At 45.6% G+C, this 15,776-nt stretch overlaps 1 protein-coding gene across 1 annotated transcript in view; it reads left to right on the top strand.

Annotated features, from left to right (window-relative positions):
• Positions 1 to 15,776, top strand: part of LOC123766487 (uncharacterized) — a 131,478-nt gene that overhangs the window by 74,900 nt on the left and 40,802 nt on the right. The window contains exon 6 of the mRNA XM_069311920.1: positions 6,760 to 7,050. Within this exon, the coding sequence (XP_069168021.1) occupies positions 6,760 to 7,050 (291 nt within the window). The remainder of the gene's footprint in view (positions 1 to 6,759; positions 7,051 to 15,776) is intronic.

The following is a 15,776-nucleotide window of genomic DNA, read 5'->3' as shown; positions in this document are numbered from 1 at the left end:
AGAGAGAGAGAGAGAGAGAGAGAGAGAGAGAGAGAGAGAGAGAGAGAGAGAGAGAGAGAGAGAGAGAGAGAGAGAGAGAGAGAGAGAGAGAGAGAGAGAGAGAGAGAGAGAGAGAGAGAGAGAGAGAGAGAGAGAGAGAGAGAGAGAGAGAGAGAGAGAGAGAGAGGAGAGAGAGAGAGAGAGAGAGAGAGAGAGAGAGAGAGAGAGAGAGAGAGAGAGAGAGAGAGAGAGAGAGAGAGAGAGAGAGAGAGAGAGAGAGAGAGAGAGAGAGAGAGAGAGAGAGAGAGAGAGAGAGAGAGAGAGAGAGAAGAGAGAGAGGAGTAGAAGAAGAAGAAGAGATAGAGAGAGATTGAGGAGACGAAGAGAGAGAGTGAGAGAGAAGCGAGTAGGGGAGAGAGAAAGCGAGTAGAGGAGAGAGAGAGAGAGAGAGAGAGAGAGAGAGAGAGAGAGAGAGAGAGAGAGAGAGAGAGAGAGAGAGAGAGAGAGAGAGAGAGAGAGAGAGAGAGAGAGAGAGAGAGAGAGAGAGAGAGAGAGAGAGAGAGAGAGAGAGAGAGAGAGAGAGAGAGAGAGAGAGAGAGAGAGAGAGAGAGAGAGAGAGAGAGAGAGAGAGAGAGAGAGAGAGAGAAGAGAGAGAAGAAGATGAAGAGGGGTAGAAGGAGAAGAGATAGAGATTAAGAAGACAGAGAAGAAGATGAAGAGGGGTAGAAGGAGAAGAGATAGAGATTAAGAAGACAGAGAGAGTGAAAAGAGAAAGCGAGTATGGAAGAGAGAGAGAGAACTACAGGCCAGTGTCCTTGACTTGTATACCATGCAAGGTGATGGAGATCGTGAGAAAAAACCTGGTAACACATCTGGAGAGAAGGGACTTCGTGACAAATCGCCAACATGGGTTCAGGGAGGGAAAATTTGCCTTACAGGCTTGATAGAATTCTACGATCATGTGACAAAGATTAAGCAAGAAAGAGAGGGCTGGGCGGACTGCATTTTCTTGGATTGTCGGAAAGCCTTTGACACAGTACCGCATAAGATGTTGGTACATAAGCTGGAGAGACAGGCAGGTGTAGCTGGTAAGGTGCTCCAGTGGATAAGGGAGTATCTAAGCAATAGGAAGCAGAGAGTTACGGTGAGGGGTGAGACCTCCGATTGGCGTGAAGTCACCAGTGGAGTCCCACAGGGCTCTGTACTCGGTCCTATCTTGTTTCTGATATATGTAAATGATCTCCCAGAGGGTATCGATTCATTTCTCTCAATGTTTGCGGACGATGCTAAAATTATGAGAAGGATTAAAACAGAAGAGGACTGTTTGAGGCTTCAAGAAAACCTAGACAAGCTGAAGGAATGGTCGAACAAATGGTTGTTAGAGTTTAACCCAACCAAATGTAATGTAATGAAGATAGGGGTTGGGAGCAGGAGGCCAGATACAAGGTATCATCTGGGAAAGGAAATTCTTCAGGAGTCAGAGAAGGAAAAAGACTTGGGGGTTGATATCACGCCAGACCTGTCTCTTGCAGCACATATCAAGCGGATAACATCAGCGGCATATGCCAGGCTGGCCAACATACGAACGGCATTCAGAAACTTGTGTAAAGAATCATTCAGAACTTTGTTTACCACATATGTCAGGCCAATCCTGGAGTATGCAGCCCCAGCATGGAGTCCATATCTAGTCAAGGATAAGACTAAACTGTGTAATGATCTGGGGCTCAGCTCATTGGTTCTCCCTTCTCCCCTCTTTTCCCTCTCCTTCTCCCCTCCTTTCCTTCTCCCTCTCCCCTCCTTCCTTCTCCCCTCCCCTTGGCCGTCATTCGTCTCCTCCTCTTCCCCCCCCCCTGTCGCCCATTTGTCAGGGTCAAGAGGTTGACCTGAGGGTAGGGTGGTCGTGGATACCTTGGCTTCTCCCACTCAACTTCCCCACTCAGATATTTCCCTCTCCACCCCTCTCATCCCCTCTCATCCCCTCTCTTCCCCTCTCACCGGCCTCTTCCCCATACCAGGCAGAGTCAAATGTCCCTACCCTTGATCTTAGAGGAGACAGGCTTGAACATAAATTATCAGTTTTGTAAACATTGCTCGCAGGTGTACTGGGGCCCTATAGAGGCGCCTTGTCCCCCTTCTGTTAGCTGGGGAGAGCTGACTCAATCTTCAGGAATTCATGTAGCTTTCCACGGCAGATCAGTGAAGGTGATTGGCCTGAGATAAGGGCCAAGTCCTTATTGGCCCTAGAGAGCCAGACCTCAGGCCTACGTGTTAAATGGTTGGCCATTGCCAAAATAATGGGTGGAGCCCTGGGGCTGTATTAGATGGTGGGAGGAGTAATCCTTCCCAGCAATAAGTTGGAAAAACTAAATTTCATCAGTGTGTCTTGGGAGTGTATTAGGAACAGGGCCGCAAGCCCGTATCCTCGGGGCTGAGGGCAGCCATCAACATCGTGGCCGTGGTGCGGGTATTTAAGGTATAGTAGCACTTGAGTTTCGTGTCCTCAATAAATATCCATTGTGCCTCTAGGGAAATAGAATAGGTGATGTGTTCAAATTGTCTTAATTTACATGTTTCATAAAATAAATTGTATAGCTTGTCCAGTGGTATTCACTTAACTCCCCTTTGATATATTTTGCTACTTTGTCATTTTTAGGTGTTGTATTGGAAGCCCCCCATGTTCTCCTACTATTAATAGATACTAAAGTTGCCCTTGGATTCAAATAAGTAACGGGAATTAAACAAACTAATTTTCCAAAATTTATTACTGAAATTCATATTACCCGGAGTCCCATGGTTACTGATTCCTTGCCTTCCTGGGGGATCGGTGATAAGACACATTCAGGTATGGTTGGTCGGGAAGGTGGTGGCAGTGCAAATGTGTTTTGTTATTTTTTTTAACTAATAACCCTTGTCCTTGGTGTATCTTCCTCATTTAATATTCCTCTTATATACGGGGCAGTCCAGTGAGGGGTCATGCTGGACTGTAACAGTGTTAAGCTGGGGTATTGAGTGAAGAGAGACAGAGATGTACAACAGAGAGCGTATATTACGATCACGAGAGATAACAAGATAACAGGATTAAAACTGGGGAACATCGGGTTATTACTATAGAGGCCGCGGTTATTACGACAGGGTAAGCGGACATTACAACTGGAAAAGGTTCAAAGGTTTGCCACCAGACTAGTACCCGAGCTGAGAGGTATGAGCTACGTGGAGATACTACGGGAATTAAACCTCACTTCGCTGGAAGACAGAAGAGTTAGGGGGGACATGATCACCACATTCAAGATTCTGAAGGAAATTGATAGGGTAGATAAAGACAGTCTATTTAACACAAGGGGAACACGCACAAGGGGACACAGGTGGAAACTGAACGCCCAAATGAGCCACAGAGATATTAGAAAGAACTTTTTTAGTGTCAGAGTGGTTGACAAATGGAATGCATTAGGAAGTGATGTGGTGGAGGCTGACTCCATACACAGTTTCAAGTGTAGATGTGATAGAGTCCGATAGGCTCAGGAATCTGTACACCTGTTGATTGACGGTTGAGAAGCGGGACCAAAGAGCCAGAGCTCAACCCCCGCAAGCACAACTAGGTGAGTACAACTAGGTGAGTACACACACACACACACACACACAAACAAAGCTAACAAACACCATAACAAACGCAGTGTTTCCACAGGGCTACTATGTAGTGAGGAAAGAGAGAGAAGGGAGAGGAGGAGGTGGTGTAGCTTTGCTACTAAGAGAAGGTTGGAGTTTCGAAGTGATGGTAATTCAGAACTGTGAAGGTTTCAGTGACTACATATCAGGCACCATAGCAACTGGAGGACAGAAAATTATAGTAGTAGTCATATATAACCCCCCACCGAATGTCAGAAGACCCAGACAGGAATATGATAGAAACAACTTGGCCACCATCAATATAATAGAGAGAGCAGCTTCTGTGGCTAGCAGGAACGGATCCAGGCTACTAATCATGGGAGACTTCAACCATGGAAAGATAGATTGGGGGAACAGAGATCCACATGGAGGCCCAGACACATGGAGAGCTAAGCTGCTGGATGTGGCAACAAGAAACTTTCTATGTCAACACGTCAAGGGACTGACAAGAACGAGAGGAGGGGATGAACCAGCCTTGCTTGATCTGATATTTACCCTAAATGAGTCGGATATAAGGGAAGTTAAGTTGGAAGCCCCCTTGGGAATGAGTGATCATAGTGTATTGAGCTTGGAGTACCTGGTTGAGCTAGGAATTATCACCCCCAAAAAATAACTGGGAAACAAAGGGCTGGCGTACCGAAATGGAAACTATGAGGAGATGAATAAATTCCTATGGGATATACATTGGGACACAGAACTCGGAACCAAGTCTGTACAAGACATGATGGACTATGTCACTCAAAAATGTCAGGAGGCTGTAAGCAGGTTTGTCCCAGCCCAACAGGAAAAAACAGAGAAGCAAAGGAAGAATCCGTGGTTTAATAGGGAATGTATGAAAGCAAAGGAGCTGAACAAAAGGGCATGGAGGAACTTCCGTAATAACAGAACACTAGAAAGTAGAGAGAGATACCAGTGAACCAGGAACGAGTATGTTAGTGTGAGAAGAGTAGCTGAGAAAAGGTATGAAAATGATATAGCTAATAAAGCCAAGACCGAACCAAAGCTACTACACAGTCACATCAGGAGGAAGACAACAGTGAAGGAACAGGTGATGAAACTTAGGATGGGCGAGGACAGGTACACAGAGAATGACAAAGAGGTGTGTGAAGAACTCAACAAAAGGTTCCAGGAGGTCTTTACAATAGAACAGGGAGAAGTCACGGTGCTAGGAGAGGTGGCAGCAAACCAGGTGACCTTGGAAAGGTTCGAAATTACAAGAGATGAGGTCAAGAAGCACCTATTGGAGCTGGATGTGAGAAAAGCTGTTGGGCTGGATGGAATCTCACCATGGGTATTGAAAGAGTGTGCAGGAGCACTTAGCTTGCCACTCTCCATAGTGTATAGTAGGTCACTGGAAACGGGAGACCTACCAGAAGTATGGAAGACTGCTAATGTAGTACCAATATTTAAAAAGGGTGACAGACAAGAGGCACTGAACTACAGGCCATTGTCCTTAACTTGTATACCATGCAAGGTGATGGAGAAGATTGTGAGAAAAAATCTAGTAACACATCTGGAGAGAAGAGACTTCGTGACAACCCATCAACATGGATTCAGGGAGGGTAAATCTTGCCTTACAGGCTTGATAGAATTCTATGATCAGGTGACAAAGATTAAGCAAGAAATAGAAGGATGGGCGGACTGCATTTTTTTGGACTGTCGGAAAGCCTTTGACACAGTACCCCATAAAAGATTGATGCATAAGATGGAGAAACAGGCAGGAGTAACTGGTAGGGCGCTCCAGTGGATAAGGGAGTACCTAAGCAATAGGAAGCAGAGAGTTATAGTGAGGGGTGAGACCTCAGAATGGCGGGAAGTCACCAGTGGAGTCCCACAGGGCTCTGTGCTTGGACCTATCCTGTTTCTGATATACGTAAATGATCTCCCAGAGGGTATAGACTCATTCCTCTCAATGTTTGCTGACGACGCCAAAATTATGAGAAGGATTAAGACAGAGGAGGACAGCTTGAGGCTTCAAGAAGACCTGGACAAGCTGCAGGAATGGTCAAACAAATGGATGTTAGAGTTTAACCCAAGCAAATGTAATGTAATGAAGATAGGAGAAGGAAGCAGGAGACCAGATACACGGTATCACTTGGGAGATGAAATACTTCAAGAGTCAGAGAGAGAGAAAGACTTGGGGGTTGATATCACGCCAGACCTGTCCCCTGAAGCTCATATCAAGAGGATAACATCAGCAGCATATGCCAGGCTGGCTAACATAAGAACGGCCTTTAGAAACTTGTGTAAGGAATCTTTCAGAACATTATATACCACATATGTCAGACCAATCCTGGAGTATGCGGCTCCAGCATGGAGTCCATATGTAGTCAAGCATAAGACTAAACTGGAAAAGGTTCAAAGGTTTGCCAACAGACTAGTACCCGAGCTGAGTGGTATGAGCTACGAGGAGAGACTACGTTAATTGAACCTCACTTCGTTGGAAGACAGAAGAGTTAGGGGGGACATGATCACCACATTCAAGATTCTCAAGGGAATCGACAGGGTTGATAAAGATAGGCTATTTAACACAAGGGGCACACGCACTAGGGGACACAGGTGGAAACTTAGCACCCAAATGAGCCACAGAGATATTAGAAAGAACTTTTTTAGTGTCAGAGTGGTTGACAAATGGAATGCATTAGGAAGTGATGTGGTGGAGGCTGATTCCATACATAGTTTCAAGTGTAGATATGATAGAGCCCAATAGGCTCAGGAACCTGTACACCTGTTGAATGACGGTTGAGAGGCGGGACCAAAGAGCCAGAGCTTAACCCCCGCAAACCCAACTAGGTGAGTACAACTAGGTGAGTACACACACACACACACACAGACACACACACACAGACACACAGACACACACACACACACACACACACACACACACACACACACACACACACACACACACACACACACACACACACACACACACAGACACACACATACTTTATACGTATTTCATACGTTTAAAAGACGACTTTATATAAATAGTTACAGTGTCACCTTTCTGTTACCAAATAAATGTCAGAAAACGTTATGTGTTTACTGGGTTGTGATGATTCACCATGAAGAAGAAGAGGAGCGACATTTGTCTAAGACTGTGACATTGTGCAGGTTGAGGGTGGACCAGGAGAGATGTACGAGCAGCTGCTGGGTGTGATCAGCCTGTGTGACGACATCAAGCAGGCAGTTCAGCTGTTGTGGTCAGGAGCGTCCCTGGAGCCCCTGGGATGCTGGGGCGTCTCCCCGCTGTGTCTGGCCGTCACCAGTAACCGGTGCAGGATCACCAGCCTCCTGCTGGCAGCTGGAGCACCGCTCACCACCACCTTCCACGGCCTCAACCTGCTGACACTAGCCTGGTGCTCCCCCGACATCACTCTCCGTCTTCAGGTCACCATCACGCGGGTAAGTGTCCATCATACACCAGTTGGAATAGTGTCCACCATACAGCAGGTGGCATAGTGACCACCATACACCAGGTGGCATAGTGACCACCATACACCAGTTGGTATAGTGACCACCATACACCAGTTGGTATAGTGACCACCATACACCAGTTAGTATAGTGTCCACCATACACCAGTTAGTATAGTGTCCACCATACACCAGTTAGTATAGTGTTCACCATACACCAGTTAGTATAGTGTCCACCTTACACCAGTTAGTATAGTGACCACCATACACCAGTTGGTATAGTGTCCACCATACACCAGTTGGTATAGTGACCACCATACACCAGTTGGTATAGTGACCACCATACACCAGATAGTATAGTGTCCACCATACACCAGTTGGTATAGTGACCACCATACACCAGTTGGTATAGTGACCACCATACACCAGTTAGTATAGTGTCCACCATACACCAGTTAGTATAGTGTCCACCATACACCAGTTAGTATAGTGTTCACCATACACCAGTTGGTATAGTGTTCACCATACACCAGTTGGTATAGTGTCCACCATACACCAGTTAGTATAGTGACCACCATACACCAGTTAGTATAGTGTCCACCATACACCAGTTGGTATAGTGTCCACCATACACCAGTTGGTATAGTGACCACCATACACCAGTTGGTATAGTGACCACCATACACCAGTTGGTATAGTGACCACCATACACCAGGTGGCATAGTGACCACCATACACCAGTTGGTATAGTGACCACCATACACCAGTTGGTATAGTGACCACCATACACCAGTTAGTATAGTGTCCACCATACACCAGTTAGTATAGTGTCCACCATACACCAGTTAGTATAGTGTTCACCATACACCAGTTAGTATAGTGTCCACCATACACCAGTTAGTATAGTGTCCGCCATACACTAGTTAGTATAGTGTCCACCATACACCAGTTGGTATAGTGTCCACCATACACCAGTTGGTATAGTGTCCGCCATACACCAGTTAGTATAGTGTCCACCATATACCAGTTGGTATAGTGTCCACCATACACCAGTTGGTATAGTGTCCACCATATACCAGTTGGTATAGTGTCCACCATACACCAGTTGGTATAGTGTCCACCATACACCAGTTGGTATAGTGTCCACCATACACCAGTTGGTATAGTGTCCACCATACACCAGTTGGTATAGTGTCCACCATACACCAGTTGGTATAGTGTCCATCATACACCCGGTGGTATAGTGTCCACCATACACCAGTTGGTATAGTGTCCATCATACACCGGGTGGTATTGTGTCCACCATACACCAGTTGGTATAGGGTCCACCATACACCGGGTGGTATAGTGTCCACCATACACCAGTTGGTATAGTGTCCACCATACACCAGTTGGTATAGTGTCCACCATACACCAGTTGGTATAGTGTCCACCATACACCAGTTGGTATAGTGTCCATCATACACCGGGTGGTATAGTGTCCACCATACACCAGTTGGTATAGTGTCCATCATACACCGGGTGGTATTGTGTCCACCATACACCAGTTGGTATAGGGTCCACCATACACCGGGTGGTATAGTGTCCACCATACACCAGTTGGTATAGTGTCCACCATACACCAGTTGGTGTAGTGTCCATCATACACCGGGTGGTATTGTGTCCACCATACACCAGTTGGTATAGGGTCCACCATACACCGGGTGGTATAGTGTCCACAATACACCAGTTGGTATACTGTCCACCATACACCAGTTGCTATTGTGTCCATCATACACTAGTTGGTATAGTGACCACCATACACCAGTTGGTATAGTGGTATAGTGTCCATCATACACCAGTTGGTATAGTGACCACCATACACCAGTTAGTATTGTGGTATAGTGTCCATCATACACCAGTTGGTATCGTCTCAACCATACACCAGTGTGTATAGTGTCCACCATACACCAGTTGTTATAGTGACCACCATACACCAGTTGGTATAGTGACCACCATACACCAGTTGGTATAGTGACCACCATACACCAATTGGTATAGTGTTCACCATACATTAGTCCAACTGGTGTATGGTGAACACTATACTAACTGACAGTGTACCAACTGGTGTATGGTGGACACTATACACCAGTACAGTGTATAGTGTCCACAACCCACTATACCATACACCAGTATGGTATTGTGTCCACCATACACCAGTTGGTATAGTGAACACCATACACCTGTTGGCGTAGTGTCCACCATACACCAGTTGGAATAGTGACCACCATACACCAGTTAGTATAGTGTTCACCTTACACCAGTTGGTATAGTGTCCACCATACACCAGTTAGTATATGGTCCACCATACACCAGTTGGAATAGTGTCCACCATACACCAGTTGGTATAGTGACCACCATACACCAGTTGGTATAGTGACCACCATACACCAGTTGGTATAGTGTCCACCATACACCAGATGGTATAGTATCCACCATACACCAGTTAGTATAGTGTCCACCATACACCAGTTGGAATAGTGACCACCATACATCAGTTGGTATAGTGACCACCATACGCCAGTTGGTATAATGTCCACCATTCACTAGTTGGTATAGTGTCCAACATACACCAGATGGAATAGTGTCCACCACAAACTAGTTGCTATAGTGTCCACTATACACCAGTTGGTATAGTGTCCACCATACACCAGTTGGTATAGTGACCACAATACACCAGTTGGTATAGTGACCACCATACACCAGTTGCTATAGTGTCTATCATACACCAGTTGGTATAGTGACCACCATACACCAGTTGGAATAGTGGTATAGTGTTCATCATACACCAGTGGGTATAGTGTCCACTATACACCAGTTGGTATAGTGACCACCATACACCAGTTCGTTTTGTGGTATAGTGTCCATCATATACCAGTTGGTATTGTCTCCACCATTCACCAGTTGGTATAGTGTCCACTATACACCAGTTGTTATAGTGACCACCATACACCAGTTGGTATAGTGACCACGATACACCAGTTGGTATAGTGACCACCATACACCAGTTGGTATAGTGTCCACCATACACCAGTTAGTATAGTGACCACCATACACCAGTTAGTATAGTGTCCACCATACACCAGTTGGTATAGTGTCCACCATACACCAGTTGGTATAGTGACCACCATACACCAGTTGGTATAGTGACCACCATACACCAGTTGGTATAGTGACCACCATACACCAGGTGGCATAGTGACCACCATACACCAGTTGGTATAGTGACCACCATACACCAGTTGGTATAGTGACCACCATACACCAGTTAGTATAGTGTCCACCATACACCAGTTAGTATAGTGTCCACCATACACCAGTTAGTATAGTGTTCACCATACACCAGTTAGTATAGTGTCCACCATACACCAGTTAGTATAGTGTCCGCCATACACCAGTTAGTATAGTGTCCACCATACACCAGTTGGTATAGTGTCCACCATACACCAGTTGGTATAGTGTCCACCATACACCAGTTGGTATAGTGTCCACCATACACCAGTTGGTATAGTGTCCGCCATACACCAGTTAGTATAGTGTCCACCATACACCAGTTGGTATAGTGTCCACCATACACCAGTTGGTATAGTGTCCACCATACACCAGTTGGTATAGTGTCCACCATACACCAGTTGGTATAGTGTCCACCATACACCAGTTGGTATAGTGTCCACCATACACCAGTTGGTATAGTGTCCATCATACACCCGGTGGTATAGTGTCCACCATACACCAGTTGGTATAGTGTCCATCATACACCGGGTGGTATTGTGTCCACCATACACCAGTTGGTATAGGGTCCACCATACACCGGGTGGTATAGTGTCCACCATACACCAGTTGGTATAGTGTCCACCATACACCAGTTGGTATAGTGTCCACCATACACCAGTTGGTATAGTGTCCACCATACACCAGTTGGTATAGTGTCCATCATACACCGGGTGGTATAGTGTCCACCATACACCAGTTGGTATAGTGTCCATCATACACCGGGTGGTATTGTGTCCACCATACACCAGTTGGTATAGGGTCCACCATACACCGGGTGGTATAGTGTCCACCATACACCAGTTGGTATAGTGTCCACCATACACCAGTTGGTATAGTGTCCATCATACACCGGGTGGTATAGTGTCCACCATACACCAGTTGGTATAGTGTCCATCATACACCGGGTGGTATTGTGTCCACCATACACCAGTTGGTATAGGGTCCACCATACACCGGGTGGTATAGTGTCCACAATACACCAGTTGGTATACTGTCCACCATACACCAGTTGCTATAGTGTCCATCATACACTAGTTGGTATAGTGACCACCATACACCAGTTGGTATAGTGGTATAGTGTCCATCATACACCAGTTGGTATAGTGACCACCATACACCAGTTAGTATTGTGGTATAGTGTCCATCATACACCAGTTGGTATCGTCTCAACCATACACCAGTGTGTATAGTGTCCACCATACACCAGTTGTTATAGTGACCACCATACACCAGTTGGTATAGTGACCACCATACACCAGTTGGTATAGTGACCACCATACACCAATTGATATAGTGTTCACCATACATTAGTCCAACTGGTGTATGGTGAACACTATACTAACTGACAGTGTACCAACTGGTGTATGGTGGACACTATACACCAGTACAGTGTATAGTGTCCACAACCCACTATACCATACACCAGTATGGTATTGTGTCCACCATACACCAGTTGGTATAGTGAACACCATACACCTGTTGGCGTAGTGTCCACCATACACCAGTTGGAATAGTGACCACCATACACCAGTTAGTATAGTGTTCACCTTACACCAGTTGGTATAGTGTCCACCATACACCAGTTAGTATATGGTCCACCATACACCAGTTGGAATAGTGTCCACCATACACCAGTTGGTATAGTGACCACCATACACCAGTTGGTATAGTGACCACCATACACCAGTTGGTATAGTGTCCACCATACACCAGATGGTATAGTATCCACCATACACCAGTTAGTATAGTGTCCACCATACACCAGTTGGAATAGTGACCACCATACATCAGTTGGTATAGTGACCACCATACGCCAGTTGGTATAATGTCCACCATTCACCAGTTGGTATAGTGTCCAACATACACCAGATGGAATAGTGTCCACCACAAACTAGTTGCTATAGTGTCCACTATACACCAGTTGGTATAGTGTCCACCATACACCAGTTGGTATAGTGACCACAATACACCAGTTGGTATAGTGACCACCATACACCAGTTGCTATAGTGTCTATCATACACTAGTTGGTATAGTGACCACCATACACCAGTTGGAATAGTGGTATAGTGTTCATCATACACCAGTGGGTATAGTGTCCACTATACACCAGTTGGTATAGTGACCACCATACACCAGTTCGTATAGTGGTATAGTGTCCATCATATACCAGTTGGTATTGTCTCCACCATTCACCAGTTTGTATAGTGTCCACTATACACCAGTTGTTATAGTGACCACCATACACCAGTTGGTATAGTGACCACGATACACCAGTTGGTATAGTGACCACCATACACCAGTTGGTATAGTGTCCACCATACACCAGTTAGTATAGTGACCACCATACACCAGTTAGTATAGTGTCCACCATACACCAGTTGGTATAGTGTCCACCATACACCAGTTGGTATAGTGACCACCATACACCAGTTGGTATAGTGACCACCATACACCAGTTGGTATAGTGACCACCATACACCAGGTGGCATAGTGACCACCATACACCAGTTGGTATAGTGACCACCATACACCAGTTGGTATAGTGACCACCATACACCAGTTAGTATAGTGTCCACCATACACCAGTTAGTATAGTGTCCACCATACACCAGTTAGTATAGTGTTCACCATACACCAGTTAGTATAGTGTCCACCATACACCAGTTGGTATAGTGTCCACCATACACCAGTTGGTATAGTGTCCACCATACACCAGTTGGTATAGTGTCCACCATACACCAGTTGGTATAGTGTCCGCCATACACCAGTTAGTATAGTGTCCACCATACACCAGTTGGTATAGTGTCCACCATACACCAGTTGGTATAGTGTCCACCATACACCAGTTGGTATAGTGTCCACCATACACCAGTTGGTATAGTGTCCACCATACACCAGTTGGTATAGTGTCCACCATACACCAGTTGGTATAGTGTCCATCATACACCCGGTGGTATAGTGTCCACCATACACCAGTTGGTATAGTGTCCATCATACACCGGGTGGTATTGTGTCCACCATACACCAGTTGGTATAGGGTCCACCATACACCGGGTGGTATAGTGTCCACCATACACCAGTTGGTATAGTGTCCACCATACACCAGTTGGTATAGTGTCCACCATACACCAGTTGGTATAGTGTCCACCATACACCAGTTGGTATAGTGTCCATCATACACCGGGTGGTATAGTGTCCACCATACACCAGTTGGTATAGTGTCCATCATACACCGGGTGGTATTGTGTCCACCATACACCAGTTGGTATAGGGTCCACCATACACCGGGTGGTATAGTGTCCACCATACACCAGTTGGTATAGTGTCCACCATACACCAGTTGGTATAGTGTCCATCATACACCGGGTGGTATAGTGTCCACCATACACCAGTTGGTATAGTGTCCATCATACACCGGGTGGTATTGTGTCCACCATTCACCAGTTGGTATAGGGTCCACCATACACCGGGTGGTATAGTGTCCACAATACACCAGTTGGTATACTGTCCACCATACACCAGTTGCTATAGTGTCCATCATACACTAGTTGGTATAGTGACCACCATACACCAGTTGGTATAGTGGTATAGTGTCCATCATACACCAGTTGGTATAGTGACCACCATACACCAGTTAGTATTGTGGTATAGTGTCCATCATACACCAGTTGGTATCGTCTCAACCATACACCAGTGTGTATAGTGTCCACCATACACCAGTTGTTATAGTGACCACCATACACCAGTTGGTATAGTGACCACCATACACCAGTTGGTATAGTGACCACCATACACCAATTGGTATAGTGTTCACCATACATTAGTCCAACTGGTGTATGGTGAACACTATACTAACTGACAGTGTACCAACTGGTGTATGGTGGACACTATACACCAGTACAGTGTATAGTGTCCACAACCCACTATACCATACACCAGTATGGTATTGTGTCCACCATACACCAGTTGGTATAGTGAACACCATATACCTGTTGGCGTAGTGTCCACCATACACCAGTTGGAATAGTGACCACCATACACCAGTTAGTATAGTGTTCACCTTACACCAGTTGGTATAGTGTCCACCATACACCAGTTAGTATATGGTCCACCATACACCAGTTGGAATAGTGTCCACCATACACCAGTTGGTATAGTGACCACCATACACCAGTTGGTATAGTGACCACCATACACCAGTTGGTATAGTGTCCACCATACACCAGATGGTATAGTATCCACCATACACCAGTTAGTATAGTGTCCACCATACACCAGTTGGAATAGTGACCACCATACATCAGTTGGTATAGTGACCACCATACGCCAGTTGGTATAATGTCCACCATTCACCAGTTGGTATAGTGTCCACCATACACCAGATGGAATAGTGTCCACCACAAACTAGTTGCTATAGTGTCCACCATACACCAGTTGGTATAGTGTCCACCATACACCAGTTGGTATAGTGACCACAATACACCAGTTGGTATAGTGACCACCATACACCAGTTGCTATAGTGTCTATCATACACCAGTTGGTATAGTGACCACCATACACCAGTTGGAATAGTGGTATAGTGTTCATCATACACCAGTGGGTATAGTGTCCACTATACACCAGTTGGTATAGTGACCACCATACACCAGTTAGTATAGTGGTATAGTGTCCATCATATACCAGTTGGTATTGTCTCCACCATTCACCAGTTGGTATAGTGTCCACTATACACCAGTTGTTATAGTGACCACCATACACCAGTTGGTATAGTGACCACGATACACCAGTTGGTATAGTGACCACCATACACCAGTTGGTATAGTGAACTACATACACCAGTTGGTATAGTGACCACCATACACCAGTTGGTATAGTGTTCATCATACACCAGTTGGTATAGGGTCCACCATACACCAGTTGGTATAGTGTCCACCATACACCAGTTGGTATAGTGTCCATTCACCAGTTGGTATAGTGTCCACCATACACCAGTTGATATAGTGTCCACCATACACCAGTTGGTATAGTGTCCACCATTCACCAGTTGGTATAGTGACCACCATACACCAGTTGGTATAGTGATCATCGTACATCAGTTGGTATAGTGATCACCATACACAAGTTAGCATAGTGTCCACCATACACCTGTTGTTTTAGTGTCCACCATACACCAGTTGGTATAGTGACCACCATACACCAGTTGGTATAGTGACCACCATACACCAGTTTGTATAGAGACCACCATAAACCAGTTGGTATAGTGTCCACCATACACCAGTTGGAATAGTGACCACCAAACAACAGTTGGTATAGTGACCACCATACACCAGTTGGCATAGTGTCCAACATACACCTGTTGGTATAGTGTCCACCATACATTAGTTGGCATAGTGTCCACCTTAC

Source organism: Procambarus clarkii, chromosome 71, assembly GCF_040958095.1.
Source record: "Procambarus clarkii isolate CNS0578487 chromosome 71, FALCON_Pclarkii_2.0, whole genome shotgun sequence".
NCBI lineage: Eukaryota > Metazoa > Arthropoda > Malacostraca > Decapoda > Cambaridae > Procambarus > Procambarus clarkii.
This window is presented reverse-complemented; position numbering and strand designations above follow the sequence as displayed.